Genomic DNA, 17887 nt, shown 5'->3' on the forward strand with positions numbered 1-17887 from the left:
CTCTCTGGATTTGGGAGGCCCAGGTGGGTCAAGTTTGGGCTGGGTAGGTCTGGAAGCCCAGCTTCCACTGGAAGGCTGGGCAGTAAGAAGGCAGTGGGCTTGGAAACCAAGAGAACTGATTTCCAGTCCAGGCTCTGCTTCTATTTGGTTCAAAATGTGCTGGACAAGCTGTCCTTTCTCAGGGCTCCGTGGTAAAACAGACTGTTGGACCCCATCCGTGACTCTTGGCTGGGAGGAGGCAGGGGAGAAGCTTGCGTTGTGACATTGGAGTGGGGGAGAAGGATTATTTGGCCCAGCAATTTCACTGGCATGGTATAATTTGACAATTTTACAAGTCGGCCTGGAGGAAGTATCATAGCCGATGTATTTCCATTTTCTGCAAATACTCTTCAACCAGGGATGGAAGGGTGTACCTCCCTGGGAAGTTGGAACATTGAGTGGGGAAGGTGAACATTTTTTTTTTTTTAAGTTTATTTATCTTAAGAGAAAGCATGAGCAGGGGAGGGGCAGAGAGAATGGAGACAGCAAGAATCCCAAGCATACTCCACACCAGCGCAGAGCCCAATGCGGGGCCCGAACGCATGAACTATGAGATCATGACCTGAGCCAAAGTCAGATGCTTAACGGACTGAGCCACCCAGGCACCCCAGGAAGGTGAATCTTTTTATATCTATTCCCTGGAAAGGTGAACATTTTTTACGTTTATTCTAAGAGTACATGAATTTTTTTAAAAAATGGATGAGGAACACCAGACTGACTACATGATTTCTTTTTCTTTTTTTTTTTTCAATGTTAACTTATTTTTGAAAGACAGAGCATGAGCGGGGAGGGGCAGAAAGAGAGGGAGACACAGAATCTGAAGCAGGTTCCTGGCTCTGAGCGGTCAGCACAGAGCCTGACGCGGGGCTCGAACTCATGAACTATGAGATCATGACCTGATGAAGTTGGATGCTCCACCGACTGAGCCATCCAAAAAAAAGGTAGGGGTGGATTTTTAGGCATCCCTGGAAAAGCTGGGCTCAGAGCTGCCCCCAAAGGAAGAATCCACATCCGGCAATTGAGATTGTTCGGGATTTATCCTCTTCCCGTAGAGACCACGGAAAATGAAGCTTGGGAGAGGGGCCCAGGCCAGGGGAACCAAGTCTGATTTGGAGTACTCTGGAGAGGATGCCAAATAATATATACATAAACAGATTTGGGGGACTCAGCTGCAGCCTGTCCCCCTCCCCAGCTTTCATGTCATTAGAGCAAACACACCTGAAGTACTTCCTGTGTGCAAAGCCCAGAGGAAGGCATCTAAGACCAGGACGTCAGTTTAGGGAAAATGAACTTATGATAAATATTGTCTATTTACTGACAGCACACTGCAGGCACAGGGCTGAAGGCTCCACCGGCAACATCCTACAAATTTAACACTCAGAGCATTGGGAAGTGAGGAAGCACGCCAGTCTGGAAGAAGAGGACTCCTTGGAGAGGGTCACAAGTCCTACCACGTGCAAACCCACCATATTTCCATCAAGATTGCTTTCAGGTATCCCTCCAGAATTTCTACACATGGGAGGAACCTGTGGGAGGGCAGGCTTTTTGGAATGGAAACTTCAAGGATTTGTTCTGCTTAATTGAGGTAGCATCCCCTTGGCGCCATCAAGGGTTCTTTTTCTTCTTTTCTTTTTTTCTTTCTCTCTCTCTTGGCTCTGCATATTATTTTAAGGGGCAAATTGTTATGGGTACGACTTGGGGAATGAGGCTCCTCCCCTCTTTCTCCCCGGTGGCAAACCCACAGAACGCTCGTTTTTAAAAGTCCAGCCTTCAGCCTCCAAACGAACCGCTGCACGTGCTGGAGGCAGGAGAGGCTCGGCGGCGCCCAGGCTCTTTTAAGGCTGAGAGGGGCTTCCAGGAACCAGAAAGCCGACCGGGGCGGGGCAAACCGGCCGTGGGGCGGAGCTAGTCGCGGCCCCGCCCCCGGGCGCCCGGAAGTGACGTGTGCGGACAAAGGCAGCGCGCGCCGCGAGGTGTCGCGTCTGGCCGTGGTCTGACGGAGCTGGTGGTGGGCTTGTGGGGGGTTCGCTGCCGCCGCCGCCCTCCCTTCGGCTTCCTGTTCCTCGTCCTCCTCTCCCGGGTCCCGGGAGCCCCCATCCGGGGTGAGTAGCGCGAGGCGGAGCGGCGGCCGGCGGGGGAGAGGTGGCCCCGACCGCCAACTGCCTCGGCGCCCTGAGGTCCCGGCTCGTCACGTGACCCGGCGCGACCTGCCGGGGCCCCACGTGCGCGTCCCCGGGAGGTCGGACAAGGGGGTCGCTGGGGGCTGGTGGAAGGGGAAGGCCGGGGCACCCGGAGCCTGGACGGGGCAGTCCCTCCCCCGACGCCCTTCCGGGGTCGCAGCTAGTCCCTTTCCCTGCCTGAGCCTCAGTTTCCCCTGGAGAAGCGGGGATAAGGAGAGCAGGCACTCGGAGAGTCGGTGTCAGGGTTCAGTAAAATGCTCAGGTCAGAGCCGGGCACAGAGCAGTGCCCGCTGCATGGGAGTTGCTATCTTATTTCACCTTGGATCCAGCCCCAGTTACGGTCGACACAGGTGCCGCTCAGAAGAGAGCTCGCCAGCCAAGAGCCCTTGGAGCCAAGGTCAGCCTGTTTGCGGAGGGGCTGCCAGATCGAACGAAAGGCCCGGGCTCTGCTGCCCATCAGCGCGGCGGGATGTCTCTGGGACAGAGACAGCTGGTGTCAGAGGCCCTGACGGTGGGGTGGGGCAGGATTGCAGACGGTCTGGACGTATAGAATCATTGCCCTGGTAGGGCCTTGACTGTGGTAAGACGTCTGGGTTCCCTCCGTGTGCTCTTCCTGGTTTCCTGTGTGCATTGAAGGCACATCACTCCCTTAGTGGAATGGTTTTCTAGCGGTTGACGGGGGAGCCGGGGGGGAGGGTTGGAACGTTTTGGTGGCGACCAGAAGCTATAGAGTCACAGAGATAGCGTCCCACTCCCCTCTCCTGCAGGTCTGCAGAGCTGTTTGAGTGTCCCGAATCCACCACCCAGCATAACAGTAATAATCCCTTAGATGTGTCCAACGCTCTACAGTTTATAGGGCATTTCAGGGTATTTATCTCGTTTGATCTCTGGGATTGCCAGTGAGAATTGATGAGAATCTCATTTGGCAGAAATAATGCGTGCCTGGCACTCTATGGGTCACTTGATGCTTTTATACCCACCTTTAATCATCCCAGCCTTCCTGTGACGTCAGCATTGCTGTTCCTGTTTTATAGATAAAGAAGTGTACTTAACCGAGGTGAAGTGTCTTATGTGAGCTTACACAACACAGCCAGTGAGAAGCAAAGCTAGGATTCAGACCTGGTGTATTTGACTCCACCAGAGACTTGGGTTTTTGGTTGTTTTTTTTTTTAATTTTTTAAAATGTGTTTGAATTTATTTTTGAGACAGAGATAGAGAGACGGTGAGACAGCACAAGTGGGGGAGGGGCAGAGAGAGAGGGAGACGCGGAGTCCGAAGCAGGCTCCAGGCTCTGAGCTGTCCGCACAGAACCCGATGCGGGGCTCGAACTCACGAGCCGGGAGATCGTGACCTGAGCCGAAGTCAGACGCTCAACCGACTGAGCCACCCGGGCGCCCCAGAGCCTTAGTTTGTTTTTAAATCTCTCCCCACTGCCCCCCCCCTTTTTTTTTTTTGGTTTTCTTTCTCCTTCCTTTGCTTTCTTTTTCATAGAGCACCTTGCCATTCCCTTATGTCCAGCTGCTGTCACCGATCCAGGGAGAGCAGGCCCTGTCCAGCAGGCTGCAAGGGGGAGGAGGTAACTCCAGGCAGACTCCTGCCTCCTGTGGCCTCCAGGCTTTTGCAGAGAGGGTGTGATGCCTCCACAAAGCACTGACCGGCACGGCTCGGACACCGTTCTTTTCCAGGGATCCTGGGAGAAGTGGTAGCTGGGGTGACTGCCCACCTGTCACCCTAAACACCTTGGAGGGAAAGAGGAGGTGACAGAGCCCACTATGAGCAAAGGGCCTCTCTTCCTCTTCCGGCTCGCCTGGCGTGCGCACAGAGCCAGACTGCCCTTTCCCTAGCCCTGGAGCCCTGCAGCCCCTCACCCCCGCCGGGCAGAGTATAGGGGGACTTCCTGCCATTTGACTGACGACTGTTCCCTCTGGCTCCCAGGGACCTCCTGCCCACTCCAGTCGGGACGCTGGGAGACAAAGTGTAGACAGGGCCCCACGGAGTCACGTTTACTAATGAATCAGCTGTTGGAACAAATGTCAAAATTATGCTTGCCATGTCTCGGCCCAGACATCCCTCCCCTGGCCTGTTCCTAGAATCTGCCTGTAAGTGGAGTTCTTGTAAATTAGATTATTCAGAGAACCTTGACATTTAAAGAGACCATGTTGGAAAGCTTTTGGTAAAGCAGAAACTCACGTTGTCGGTAATGGCCTTCAGCGTTCCCAGTTTGGAACGGTTGGATTTCTGTGGGTTTTCTGAAAAGTGGAAAATGACTGTGGCCACACAAGGCTCATTCTTTGGGTCATTCAACAACCAACTAGCAGACAGCCACCTTGTATCAGGTGCTGCGCTAAGGGGGTGTGAGGTCATGTCCCTGCCTCCAGGAAGCTTACCTCCTGGGGGGGAAGGCAGACACCGCCAGGGGACGGTTGGGCCCCACATTTGTTCTGGTCAGCTGGCGGGAGTGAACTTTCTGTTGAAGGCCTGTGTGCTGCGTGTGGTTCGAGAGCGATACAGGGGTCGATCTCAGGGTGTCGCGGGTGTTCTCCAAGGAGCTCCCGGGCCAGTGGGGAGACAGCTGCGAGGGCGAAACCAGTGGTTCGCCAAGACTGGTGGGGGCTAGTGGGGAAGGGTCGGCGTTGCCAGGCTCCCGTGTGAGCGCTGCGTGGGGGCGCCGCTGGCCGATGCCGTCCTTCCCGGGTGGTGGTGGCTGTGGGGCCCCCAAACCCAGCTCCTTCGTGACGTTCAGGCTAGTGGCCCGCCCGGGGCCCGCAGTGATGCCCACTCTACCACAGCTGGCGTTCCTGGGTATCGGGAGGTTTCTGCGTTCCTTTGCTTACCGTGTATCTCAGGGTCGCAGCGAGAGTTCATTCTTGCCGGGCCGTGTGCCGCTGTGTCTTTCTGGGTGGGACGTGGCGGCGAGCCAGCGTGGAGACACACCGTATTTAGAACCAGGGCCCCTCCAGCCTGCTCCCCCAAAGGGCTCTTCGATGGACACGGTGGTTGGAACTTGTCTTCACTGTGGCCCCAGACCCTCGTACCTGAACAGTGGAGCTGGAACATCAGCCTGAGAGCTGATTGGAGGATCTGAGGGGGGTTGGAGGACTCTCCCTGCGCCGCAGAAGGGCTCGAGAGGGTGGACACGGTGACAGTCACAGATCTAAGAACTGGACCCGCTAGGGCACGTGGAAGCTGTCGGTTCTCTTCTGGTTCCTCAGGGGGCCGGCGTGTGGCCTCGTCCGTGGGGGACGTCCGAGTCTGGGAAGGAGCCAGGGGGGTGGGGAGGAGGGCCCTCCCCTGGTGGCCCTGCCTGCTGGCTCGGTTGCCCGGAAAGGGCTCACCGAGGCATCTGTGAGGAGCAGTCCTGAGTTGTTGGGCAGAGGTGACCCTGCTGCTTCTGGAAGATTCCTGGTCTCGTAGGACAAGTTCAGAGTACGGTTGTGCATCGGGGGCTAGGCTCGTAATGAACGTGGCCGGTGAAAATGCTTCAGCTTTTCTCGTGTTCCGTTCCCCGTCCTTCTCTTGTGGTCTCTAAATTCTGATCCAAGGGCTGCGTGCCCGTCCTCAGGGGGCACTTTCCTGCTTCCGGTCTGATTACTTGTCTCGGAACCCTTAAGTAGTTCTCCATCCCAGGGGGTTTTCTCTTGTTTTCGAGCACTCTCCCCGGGTTCCACACGAGGCTTTCCTCAGTTGCCCTGCGTTCCAGGAGTCAGCGACTTAGCGGCCACCCAGTGGAGTGATGTAAAGGTGGCGGATCGGGGGGCTTTCACCCCTGCGCTAAGGGACTCGTGTGGGCTTGGTGCCGGGGACACAGTGGTGAAAAGGTGCGGTCACGCCTCCGGAGCTTCCATCCGGGCGGAGGCAACAGTGGCATCGCAGATACACGTACGCGTTCTGGAGGCAGCAAGCGGACTGGATCAGGGGGCTGGAGGAAGCCACCTTGGCGGGGCTGGTCAGGGAGGGCCTCTGAGCACGTGACACTCAGGCTGAGAGCCTGTGCCGAGGATGAGCTGCCCACGAGGGAGGAGCGTGGCCTCTTGACCCTGGGTGAGGCACCCAGCCCTCTTCTGCATCAGATCCCGCTGCACTGCGGGGTGAGGCGGGGAGAGGCGGGGTGAGGCCGGGTGATCGCGGCGCCGGGCTCACGGTTGGTCGTGACGATCCAGTGGCCGATGGGAAGCGCGCGCGTGCGGAGCATGCACTGCCGCCCCCGCCCCCGCCTGGTCTCGCTTCTGTGCTGCCTGCTGGTCCCCGTGTGCCCGTGGTCCCGCCGCCCACCTGGGGCCCTTCAGAAACCCTCGGCTGGTTGATTTCCCATTACCAACAGGCTAGACCCACGCCCCCCACCTGTCCTCGGGGGGCCCCCCTGCAATCCAGGCCCCGTCTGCCTGTCTGAGCCCCCCTCCCATAACACCCTCTTCCTCTGTCTGTGTTCCTGCCAGCCCAGGCCGTCTCTGCCTCTGCCTGTGCCCTCCCCGGCCGCCTAGCATTCCTGGTCTTTGAGGGCCGAGCTCGGCTGCCCCCCCACCCATCTGCCCCTCTCTGAGTTCCCGCAGCACTTGCGGCTCAGCAAGCGGCCTGTTTCTGCCTTGTGTTCCGCTTGCTTCTGTCTCCCGCCGGACCGGAAGCTCTCTGAGGGCCGGGCTTTATCTCAGAGCAACCAGACCAGCACTTGCAAGTGTGCAGTGAGCTGGTGGAAGAGTGCCCTTGCCTCCCCGCGCCTCCCGACAGAGGTGTGACCCTTCTGTCCCTCCCTGGCCTGAGTGGCCGGCCCCACCCCCCGGCCCCGGCTCTTGCTTTGTAGCTGCCCCTCCCCTGTTCTCCCGACACCCTCTTGTCCTGTCTGCTTTCACTCTTGCCCGGATTCCACACAGCTGCCAACACAGCCTTCCAGAACACGTCCGCCTGCTTAACCTAGAGTAGCTCAGGCTCACTGCTCTTTAGGGAGGAGTCTAATGTCATGTCCCCCCGGACCCTGTGTTCCCAGTCGCGACGGCTGTCCGTGCGCTGTTCGCACCTCTCCCCGTGGAGCAGGCTTGCCCCTTGGCTTAGTGAGCTCTTCCTCACCTTTCCTTTCAGCTGATGTGTTGTCATCCCTGGGGATTCCTTCTTTGACTCCCCGGGGCAGTGCCTCCCCTGGGGTGGGCCGCGCCTGCACCTTGTGTTTGTCTGCGGCCCTGCACGGTTGCCATTGTGTGCAGGGGGCGGTTTCCGTGGGGCTGTCTCCTCGGTTCCCAGCACAGCGCCTGGCACAGGGTCCGGCTCATGGTTAACAAAGGACCGGACCCCACAGCGAGCTTCATTCTGTGCTCCGCAGAGAGAGGGAGGGAGGTGTGTGGACTCCCCCAGGCCCTCCTGGGACCAGCCGGGACGTTCACCGTGGAAGGCTGGGGTTCCTTGCTTTGCTTTCCTCAAGTGTAGATTGGGGTTCTCTATAGCCGAGGGTGAGAAGCCGTCGGGTCAGGTGTCACGTACAGTAAGGGAAGGACTCGCAGCCCAGGACTCTGGGTCTCCTCCTCGGGTACAAAGGGGACTTTGCAAAATGACTTGAATACAAGAGGCAAGGCCCTGTCATTCAACGCGTATACGCGGTTTTGGGGACACTGGACATTTCCCTGCAGCAGGCAGGGTTGTGTGACCGTTGAAGGGTGGAGGCGAGACTGGGGCTCTCTGCCTTGTTGATTTGCTCTTTTTCTTGTTCAGGAGGCACTGCTGCTGAGTTTGGTGCCTGAGCTGAGTCGGTTGGTGACAGCATGACGAGTGAGGTGATCGAAGATGAGAAACAGTTCTATTCGAAGGCTAAGACGTACTGGAAGGAAGTCCCGCCCACCGTGGACGGCATGCTCGGGGGGTATGGCCACATCTCCAGCATCGACATCAGCAGCTCCCGGAAGTTCCTGCAGAGGTTTTTGAGGGTAGGCAGGTCTGGTGTGCTCTCCAGGAGCAGAGGATGTGGCCCTGGCGGCCCCACCTGGTTTGCACGGGGCGCCACCTCTTATGCGTACCCCGCAAGGCCTCTGGTTAGCTGCTGGCGACAGTGACCCAGGCCTCAAAGGCTGGGGCGGGGGTGGCGCGTGGACCGGGGCCTCTGTCTCGAGGCTGCCAGACGGGCGCTGGCCACCGTGCCGGGGCTCCCGGACACCAGAACGGAGTCTCCCCTTAACTGTTCGGTTCTGCCGAGGCCGAGTCCTTTGCCGGCTTGCCGAGTTTGCGGGCCCCTGGGCCATGATGTTGGCTGTTCTGCTGAAGGCAGGCTCCCAGCTCCTCACCCCCTCGCCCGCTCTGCCCTCCTCTGTGCCGGGCTGGCATCTCCCTGGCCCTCCCCCTCCTCCTCCTCTCTCTCCCCTGGTGAGCGTCAGAGGCTGCGTGCTCCCCACGCTACTGGCTGTTCCCCCGCCCACGTTCCATCTTTCCAGGTCTGTGAAAACGGGTGAGAATCCCTGACCGCCCTTTCATTCTCTCACTGCTTGAGTTCTTTTCACGTTCTGTTGTTTTCACGGGGTCTCGGGAGTAGGAGGGATTAAACGCACCCATTCAGGCACTCACCTGTAAGTGCAGGTTGGCGCTCAGCTTAGAAACGTGTGGCCCGGGACGAGAATGTGCCGCGCTCCTACCCACTGACGACCCCACGCCTGCCAGCCCCCAGCCTGTGCCCGGTCCTCTGATTTGAGTAACTCTGGGAGCTCGGGAGGAACAACTCCTTCACGGGGACAGGGTCCCTCTGGCTTTCTGAGCCGTCCTCACGGAGTCTGTGCCTTCCCTGCTTCTTAGGAAGGCCCAAACAAGACGGGGACGTCCTGTGCCTTGGACTGCGGAGCCGGCATAGGCCGGATCACCAAGCGGCTGCTCCTGCCGCTCTTTGGAGTAGTGGATATGGTGGACGTGACCGAAGACTTTCTGATTAAAGCCAAGACCTACCTGGGGGAGGAGGGCAAGAGGGTGAGGAACTACTTCTGCTGCGGCCTCCAGGACTTCAGCCCCGAGCCTAACTCCTACGATGTCATCTGGATCCAGTGGGTGATAGGTGAGCTTCTCGCGGCCCTCTCCACCTCCCACACACCTCCCGCGGCAGAGGTGGGTCCCCCCCCCACCCGCCCTGAGGCCTTGGGGGCCCCTGCAGCAGGCGGGGTGGCGGGGATTTCTCCGGTCCTCCCTGGGTCCGCCAGGACCGTGGGAAACATTCCCTGCAAGTACCCTTTCCGTGTTGTGTCAGTACCTGTTATAGGACCCATTTGGGGGCAGTTTTGTGTTGAAAAAACATCAATGAGCAAGAACTTAGGCACATTGAAGAAAGTGGAGATGAGCTTTTGTAAGTTTTTTTAAGTTTATTTTGAGAGAGCACGTACACGCGTGCAGGGGAAGGGCAGAGAGAGAATCCCGAGCTGTCGGCGCAGAGCCTGATGTGGGGCTTGAGCTCACGAATCGTTGAGACCATGATCTGAGCCAAAATCCAGAGTCGGGCCGCTTAGCTGACTGAGCCACCCAGGCCCCCCAGTGTTTAGTAAGAGGAAGCACCGAAGCCGTGGCTGTCCCTGCTGTTCAGAGAGCGAGCCGCGCCCTGCCGCCCCCTCCCGCACCCACTTAGCCCAACGGCGCACCCCGCGTGCTCTTCCTGGGCTGCTGACCCGGCCGCAGGCCACAGTACCAGCAGCTGGCCACCTGTTCCGCGGTGGACTCCAGACCTGCCAGGGACACACTGGGCCCGGCCCTGTATTTTGGGCTTCTAAAAAGCCTGTCTGGAGTTTTAGGGCAGGGAAGGGAAGGAACTCCGGTGTGCTCCTGCAATCTAGGCCTGATGGGGGTGGGTGGAGCGTGGGGTTGGGCAGGGCCCAGAAGTCGCCCAGTGAGGGGGAGATCCCAGCTGCATGCTTTGTGACTGCCCTGGGTGGGTGACTTCTGAGCCGGTTTTCTCTTACGTCACCTGGGGGTTGGTAAACGTCTCTGGACTGCCGAGAGCCAGGGAGGCTGTGTTCACACAGAGGGCGAGCTCAGTGAGTTGGGAAGCCGAAGGGAAAGGCCAGTGGCAGGTACACGCTTGTGCCGCTCCCTAGTGACCCCAGCCTCTGCGGTCCCCAGGTCACCTGACTGATCAGCACCTGGCTGAGTTCCTGCGGCGCTGCAAGCAGGGCCTGCGCCCCAACGGCATCATTGTCATCAAAGACAACATGGCCCAGGAGGGTGTGATCCTGGATGACGTGGACAGCAGCGTGTGCCGGGGCCTCGAGGTGGTCCACAGGATCATCCGCAGCGCGGGCCTCAGCCTGCTAGCCCAGGAGCGCCAGGAGAACCTTCCCGACGAGATCTATCACGTGTACAGCTTAGCTCTGAGATGAGCAGGGACCGGCAGGAGTAAGGGACCAGCGCCGCGCAGGGTGGGGGGCTGGCAGCGGGGCAAGACCCGGAGGCTCCATGACGATGGCTCGGGGACGCGGAGCAAGACCTCGAAATACACCTGTCTGCTGCCGCGCACTGGACTCTTTTTCAAAAGGCCTGACGGGGACCCAGCAGGGAAGGGTGTGGCCCACACGGAGCGGAGAGGCTGGAGCCCGGCTCTGCTGCCCTGACAGGCAGGGACCGCGGTACAGACCCGTGTGACTCCAGGGCCCCTGGCGAGTCCCTGGATGCCCCTTACCACCACCTGGCCTTCCGGCCCCAGGCCTGGGTGCCTTAAGAGAACTCTTGGCTGTTGAGGACTTTTTCCTGGGTGGGGGGGTGGGGGGTGGGTGGGGAGGCCAGGCAGCAGAGCCGCAGCCGGCCGTCTGCACCCTCCCTGCCTGAGCCTTTGCGGTGCCTCCTGCAGCCACTGGGACGTTCACGTTCTAAGTTCTGTTTGGCGATTGAGCCCTGGTGTCCCTAATGTGAGTGTCACAACAGCCTACGGCAAGGGGAGTCCCAGCCTCACTCTGGGCTGTGCCTTGCGGCTTCTCGGTGAACGTTCGCCAAAGTCACAAAATAAAAGGGTGAATCCCGTATTGGAAAGGTCCTAGCCGGTCTGGGGCGGAGGTCGTCTTTACGGGGCAGCAGCGTCGTGCTACCTGAAAACCGTGCCCCCCCAAGTGCTGCCGTCCCTTCGTGCTGCCCACACAGTGGCTGCGGTGGGAGCCTTGATCCTAGGCTGGGGAGGGGCGCCAAAGGGCCGGAATGTTACACAAGGATCTTGAGAGCCAAGAACAACGTCTCACGTTAGCATGAATCATTTACTTGCCTCAGCTTCCTTCCTAGGCAGTGACACAATTCAGTGACCCACGCGACTCGCACTCGGCTTGCTGGGGGCTCAGCCTGTACAGCAGCACAGTCAGCCGTCAGCACTGGTGGCTTTCTTCGCCAGACAGACCCCGCACAACATGGAGACATCTTGGAAAGGGCTGTCCCCGGTCATGCAGGATTACTTTGTAGCAGAAGGCACGGTCCCCCTAGATCCCAGGTTTGGCACAGAGCTGCCACCAGAGCCCGGTCCGGGGCCGTTGGGTGACCTGGCCCCAGAGCTGCCAGAGGCAGCAGGGCTCGGCTCGCTCTTCTCCTTAGTCCGCCAGAAGCACTTCTGTGGGTGACGTAATCTCACGGGGGGAGGGGGGAGGGGCGGCCTAGGCTGGGCCGTGCCCTGACGGGCCCACGTGCTTCCTCGCATCCGCTGGGCCCCACGCAGGACAGACCAGCCTCCTGCGGCTCTCAGCGGGACCCGGCCTCACGGCTACCCTGTCCGGTGCTCCCCTCAAATTAACAGTGTATGCTTGTCCCAAATCTAAACCCTGTCCCTTTTCCCAGTGTGGTTGAGACTTGGGGGGCGGTCCCCCTGGAAGACCGGGCCTTTTCCCACTGGAATGACTAGCTGCCAGGCCTCACCTGGTTTTCTTGGTACTCAGTACGGATGAAGTCTCGTCTCCCGACCCATACCTTCTGACAGAAGGCCCGAAGGTTCTCCCCAAGGCCGCCACAGGTGCCGAAATCCGCCAGCGGGCTGAGCTGCCCAGACCCCGCCGCCTTCAGTCGGGGAGTGATCAGATGTCCTCCTCCGTGGTACCGCTGTGCTCACTAAGGAGGTACCACTTCAGCCTGTCGGGCAGAGGCAGGGCTTTGACCTTCACATCCACAGGCCAGGGCTGAAGGTAGAGGCGGATGTAAACGCGACACAGGTGCTTGAGGGACGGGGGATAGCTCTCCAGCTGCCTCAAGGAGAAGTGAAGGGCCTGGATCTTCTCTGCCAGGCTGCCCACGGGGTGGATATCGAAGTTTTCGGGCAGCTGGAGTTTCTGGGAATTAGTCACCATGAGATCCAGGACGGTCTCGGCTTTGCGCAGGAGGTCCACGTGGCTCTCGTCTTCCGCGCAGCCCGGGTGCGAACAGAGCCTCTCGAAGATGATGTGGAAGCCAGACCAGCAGGACGCACCGTGGAGGGAACAGTTATAGGCTGCTCCGGACTCCAGCAGGAAGCGCAGGAGAGGGAAATGCAGTTTGAAGCTCTTAAGGCAGATGTGGGTGAGGGACTCGTGGGCCGGGCACTCGCTGGGGTCGGCCCCGTGGGCCAGCAGCAGCTTCGTGACTTGGAAGCAGAAGCGGCTGATCATCTGGGCCTCGTCCTTGTCCCCTCCCACCGTCTCCCCGAGCAGGAAGATGATGCAGGTGAACACGGTGTCCCCGTCTTTGGTGGTGGCCTTGACGTCTGCCCCTGCAAGGGCCGGTCAAGAAAACAGAAGGTGGGAGAAGATCTCAAACCCCTGCAAAGTGACGCTTAACGTTTCACAGCGAGAGGACAGGGAACTGCGGACGCGCCTCACCTCCTTCCAGTAAGAGCCGGATGTTCTCGGTGTTGTAGATCTGCACCCCGTCGCTGCTGGCCAATGCGTGCAGCAGCGCGGTCTTCCCTACAGAGAAAGAGAATGAGGAGGAGTCTGGGCCAGGAAGCCAAGGTCAGGGCAACCCCTGAGGTGCAGGGAAAACAGGATCAGAAAATGAACTTCGTTTTTTGTGTCTTTTTAAATTTTTTAATGTCTACTCATTTTTGAGAGAGAGAGACAGAGAGAGAGAGAGTGTGAGCAGGGGGAGGGGCAGAGAGAGAAGGAGACACAGAATCCGAAGCAGGCTCTAGGCCCCGAGCCGTCAGCACAGAACCTGGTGTGGGGCTCGAACCCACGAACCGTGAGATCATGACCTGAGCCAAAGTCGGACACTCAACCAACTGAGCCACCCAGGCGCCCCTAAGTTTATTCATTTTGAGAGAGAGAGAAAAAACGTGTGCATGAGCAGGGGAGGGGCAGGGAGAGAATCCCAAGCAGGCCCTGTGCTGTCAGCAAGGAGCCCTACTCAGGACTCAATCCCACAAACCTGAGATCATGACCTGAGCTGAAATCAAGAGTCGGGTGCCCGACCGAGCCGCCCAGGCACCCCATCCAAAGATCTTATTTTTTTAAGTAATCTCTGCACCTAACGTGGGGCTCGAACTCACAACCCCGAGATCAAGAGTTGCAGCCAGACACCCCCAGAAGGCCAACTTCAAAAAGGACTGACCTCTCAGAGCCAGGGCTGAGGGTGACGGGTTTCTGGACATTGTCTTTCCACCCGCACAAAACCAGGAACAGAATGGTTCCTGGACACTCAGACGCTGCCTGAGGCCTGGGCCGAGGCTTTCCCGAGAAGCCACGGCTCCCCCGGCAGAATCTGAGCGCACGCGTGCCCCGCCTCCTCCCCCGGAGAGCCCTCAAGCGGCCGGCGCGGGGCCAAGGGCTGTGCCGCTTCTACTTCCCTAAAGCCTCTGCGGCGGGTCGGCAAGATGCACCCGTGCGTCCGCTGCGCTGCGTCATCGCACGAGCTGCGTCCGGCCCGCACGCCCACCCAGCCGCTGTCCTGGGCTGCTGTGGGTGTCCCTCACGAGGCACCTGGCGCACGGCCCTCCCGCTTTCCCGCCGGGGGCACCCACCGTGCTTGTCGGCCGCGTTGACGTCTGCCCCGAGGTCCAGGAGGCGCTGCAGGCAGGGCAGGCGCTCCGGCTCCTCGCTGGCCAGGTCCAGGGGGCTGCTCTCGTGGATCTGAGGCAAGAGAGCACAGCGGAGTTGGCCTGGGGGCCTGGGAAGCTGCTCGTGGCCCCCGCCCCCCCCCACGTCCCTGCTTCAGAGCAGGCTGGGCCCCGCCCTTACCCGGTCCCTCCGGTTAATGTCGGCCCCGTGGCGCACCAGCAGCTCCACCATGTCGGGCTGGTTTCGCAGGACGGCGATGTGCAGGGCGGTGTAGTAGGTGACGGGGTCTGAAGGCACAGACGCGGCTGATGTCAGTCCTGCCTGTCACCACCTCCTTGCGGGACCCCAGGACCTGGCCTCGGGCTCAGCCCCGGCACACCCGCCCCCTGGGGTGGCCCAGGCTCCCGGCACCACCAGGGGTCAGGGTCAGGACACGGCCGTCCTCATCAGATACTAGAGCACAAGCTCTGCAGTCAGAGCTGGGTCAAGGTCCTGGCGCCATTCCAGTGGCGGGGGGAGGGGGGGGCAGCTAATCTGTCTGGGTTTTACTCTCCTCTTCTGTAAAACCGAACCATAAGACAGGGCGCCCCTTCTCGGGCGGCTGGGAGAAACACCCAGAGTGACAACTCCTCAACCCCAGTAGTGACAGCCACATCCTCAAAGCCAGTGTCCGGGTAACTGACTTTGTAACAGCCCCCGCCCCTCAGCTCTTGGGCCGGCCCTCCGGGAGCCTAGGACCCTAGCGCCCTCTAAGCCTGTCATCAGATTTGGGGGGGGGGGAGGGGGGGGAGGCATGCCTGGCCACAGCCTGGGTCAGCTCAAAGACCCCATCTGGTCCCAGGTCAGCCCCGAACCTCTCCTGGTTGACCCCGCCCTCCCGGCGAGCAAGCCAGAGAGGAAAACGGTTTCATCCCCACCGCTGGCACTTAGAAGCTAGAAGCCAACCCGGTCCTGCTGTGACTTACACCCAGTGTAGCTTCTGTGTTTGCCCCTCTCCCTCTGGCGTGAGCCAAAATGTGAGATGGCTCAGAACGAGCGGCAGAAATTGCTCTCCCCGCGCTCTGGGCACAGTGCCACCAGCTGCGTTTTCACGATAACGGAAGCAGGGATTTCGCTGGGAGCCGGGAGAGTTTGCTGAATCAGTCACACGGCGGCGGAAACAGCAACAAACTCGCTCTTGGACCAGAGGTGGGAAGCAGGGGGACGAGCTGCCTCAGTGGTCCCCCGCGAAAGGAAGGAGGGAGGCAGCTCCCGAGAGAACAAGAACAGCAGCGCCTGAAGACGTGGCCCACCCAAAGCCCAGCCACACTCAAGCCACCTACCCGCCCCTGGCCCCCCTGGGCTCCAGCTGACCTTCAAAGTTGAGGTTGGCCCCGTTGCGCAGGAGAACATCGGCCGCCCGGGTCAGCCCCAGCTCGGCCATCTTCAGCAGGGCGTTGCTCACACCTTCCTGGTAAAACGGGGAGTGGGCCTTTCTCTCCAGCAGCTCCGTGAGAACCAGGATCCGGCTCTCCTCGCTGGCAACATAACTGGACCTGGGGCAGGAGAGGGGCGGACCGGGTGAGGGTGGGCACGGCTGTGGGACCCGCCAGCCTGGGCGGGCGGGTGGTCTCCCCTCCCCTCCCCCCCCCCCACCCCCCGCCCACGGCAGGGCCCTGGTTCTGCGGGGCAGAACGTGTCTTCGGAAAAGGTCTGCGGTAGAGACAGAGCGAGCTGGATCTTTTGGCCCCAGCCGGCCCCTCGGGTTTGCTGAGAAAGAACTGGGGCTTTCTCCAGCCTCCTCCCCAGGTGCCCAGAGAATCTGGTCCCTGGCTTGGGAACAAAGCCTCACACAGCCGTGCGGCTGCGACCACTCCTTCCCCGGGCACGGACCATCCCTGAGCTGCAGAAGTTGCCAGAGCAGCCCAGGCAACACCCCCGAAGCCAGGCCCTCCTCCCCCGCCCACACTCGGAGGCTTTTAGCTTCCCAGTCCCCAGAAGGTGGCCCTTCACACCCCAGCCCCAACGCCACCTGCCCGGCCAGCGCGGACCTCCAAGACCTGCCGAGCCTTTCCCCAAAAGCGCAGGCCCGCAGACAGCTCCGTGAACCTGCACGCGGCTCTCTTTCCCTGGCCGCCACCTGCTCCTCTGAGTGAGGCTTCCCCTCCCCACCAGTGCTCCCCACTCCCTTAGCGTCATCCATCCGCCACCCTTCAGTCGTCAAGATCAAGGTTCCATCCTTACTGCCTGGGCAGGAATCCGTCTCGTTCCCCAGCCCCGGGGAGGGGGGAGCGCACCATGCATACAAAGCAAAAATTCTGGGACTACAAAAGCCCCCCCCCCACAAACTGCCTTGGAGTTAAGGAAACACCTTACACTGTGTTTTCAGAACAAGTCTCAAAGTGAACAGAGCGGTGATGAAGAAAAACCTGTGTTTCCACCCAAGTCCCTAGCGAGACGCATGATAACCGCTGTGTTTCAAATTCCAAAGGATCCCAGAAACACACACCGGCTTCCCCATTTCCTCTGCGCTCTTCTCCATTACGCGGAATATGCAGACACCTGACTCGTGATCCTCAGTCTCTCTCCTCTGCTGCAGAAGCACCAGGAAGACTGGGGGTTTCGTTTAGCTCGCTGACGTATCCCTGAACGCCTCACTCTCTGACACCGTTCCCACAAGTTCACGGATACACCCGCTCCTGTCTACGTAAAATGCAAACTCATTTACAGAAAGTTCAGGTGCGCACCGCTCTGGGGTAAAACCCGAGGCCCTCGGGCTCCACCCTGCTCCCCTGCAACCGGCAGCAGGCCGACAGCGCACAGGGTGGGGCACCGAGGCGGAGGCCCGGCCGCCACTCCACCCTGCAGGCCTCCCTCCGCCGGCCTCGAGCACCCTCCATCCTGCCGAGGGCAAGATTCGAGCCAGGTGCAGGAGCTCACGCTCGAAGCAACGCAACTTCATCTGCGGAGCGGGGCCGCAGCCGCCCCCGTCCCCGCCACACTTGCAGTGACAACCGAAGGGCGGCAGCGTCGGCGGCAAGGAAGCTAGTTACCCGTCCAGAGGCTCCTGCCGCTCAGGGTCCTGGATCCCCAGGGAGCCCAGAATCGCATCCACCAGCGGCTGGTACTCGAAGATGATCCTCCGGAAGCCGTGCAGGAACGGCATGGCGGCGGCCCCGGGCGCGGCAGGGTGGCCGCACCTTCCGCCGAGGCCCAGACGCCGACTGTGCGCGCTCCGGAGGCAGCGGGCTCGACCCGGCTTCTGCAGGTCCAGCCCCCGCGCCCCGCCGGCCGGCCCGCCTTCCACCCCGCTGCTCCGCGCCGGAAGTGACCCCCGCACTTCCGGTCCGCGGCGCCCAGGAAAGCGAGCGGCGGCGCCAGCGCCCCCTGCGGGCTCGGAGGAACCGCGGCGCGACCCGGGGAGAGCGCTGGGGGTGTCCCGGACACCGGCCCCCGGGGAGTGGAGGGCGAGGACCTGCCGGCCAACCTGATCGCCACCCACCGCGGGCCCGCCTCGGCCCGGCCCGGCCCGGCCCTGCTCCGCCCTGCGATCCCGTCCGCGGCCGCTGGGCGCCGTCCGAGCTCCGCCCATAGCGCGCCCTGGCTGGCCGCTGCGCTAGCACCCGGGCGGTGGAGGTGACTCGAACCCCGGGCGCCGCCCAGCCGCCCTGGACTCGGATCGGACCAGGGCTCCGTCCGGCTTGGCCTGGCTCTCGCCTCTCCCCAACGCTGAGTGGATGCCCA

At 60.6% G+C, this 17887-nt stretch overlaps 2 protein-coding genes and 1 long non-coding RNA gene across 10 annotated transcripts in view; 1 reads left to right on the plus strand and 2 right to left on the minus strand.

Annotated features, from left to right (window-relative positions):
• NTMT1 (N-terminal Xaa-Pro-Lys N-methyltransferase 1) lies at window positions 1-11199 on the plus strand. 5 transcript variants are annotated; one of them, XM_045469288.1, is made up of 4 exons: window positions 1-23; window positions 7917-8128; window positions 8985-9237; window positions 10290-11199. In XM_045469288.1, the coding sequence occupies exons 2-4, from the start codon at window positions 7967-7969 to the stop codon at window positions 10544-10546; spliced, it is 672 nt and encodes a 223-aa protein (XP_045325244.1). In that variant the 5' UTR covers window positions 1-23; window positions 7917-7966; the 3' UTR covers window positions 10547-11199. The 5 variants fall into 5 exon arrangements, with proteins under 5 accessions (XP_045325244.1, XP_045325243.1, XP_045325241.1 ...); XM_045469287.1 differs by lacking the exon at window positions 1-23 and adding an exon at window positions 1366-1531; XM_045469285.1 differs by lacking the exon at window positions 1-23 and adding an exon at window positions 1970-2141.
• The window catches only part of LOC123593456, a 26201-nt gene continuing 17978 nt past the window's right edge, over window positions 9665-17887 (minus strand). The window contains exon 2 of the long non-coding RNA XR_006710321.1: window positions 9665-10200. This is a non-coding gene — a long non-coding RNA (uncharacterized LOC123593456). The remainder of the gene's footprint in view (window positions 10201-17887) is intronic.
• The window catches only part of ASB6 (ankyrin repeat and SOCS box containing 6), a 13580-nt gene continuing 7084 nt past the window's right edge, over window positions 11392-17887 (minus strand). For 2 of the 4 annotated variants that reach the window (XM_045469279.1, XM_045469280.1), the window contains exons 3-7: window positions 15518-15699; window positions 14345-14451; window positions 14128-14236; window positions 12989-13075; window positions 11392-12879 (exon numbers count right to left, since the gene is read on the minus strand). In XM_045469279.1, coding sequence (XP_045325235.1) covers window positions 12212-12879; window positions 12989-13075; window positions 14128-14236; window positions 14345-14451; window positions 15518-15699 — 1153 coding nt within the window. In that variant the 3' untranslated portion in view covers window positions 11392-12211. Of the gene's footprint in view, window positions 12880-12988; window positions 13076-14127; window positions 14237-14344; window positions 14452-15517; window positions 15700-17196; window positions 17694-17887 lie in introns of those variants that run through there. The other 2 variants (XM_045469278.1, XM_045469281.1) reach the window with 2 other exon arrangements.

Source organism: Leopardus geoffroyi, chromosome D4 (assembly GCF_018350155.1).
Source record: "Leopardus geoffroyi isolate Oge1 chromosome D4, O.geoffroyi_Oge1_pat1.0, whole genome shotgun sequence".
In the NCBI taxonomy this organism is placed as follows: Eukaryota; Metazoa; Chordata; class Mammalia; order Carnivora; family Felidae; genus Leopardus; species Leopardus geoffroyi.

Coding starts and splice junctions, on each gene's coding strand:
- NTMT1 (XM_045469288.1), top strand. CDS start 7,967: ATGACGAGTGAGGTGATCGAAGATGAGAAACAGTTCTATTCGAAGGCT. Junction 8,129..8,984: donor TCCTGCAGAGGTTTTTGAGG/GTAGGCAGGTCT, acceptor CCTGCTTCTTAG/GAAGGCCCAAACAAGACGGG. Junction 9,238..10,289: donor CTGGATCCAGTGGGTGATAG/GTGAGCTTCTCG, acceptor TGCGGTCCCCAG/GTCACCTGACTGATCAGCAC.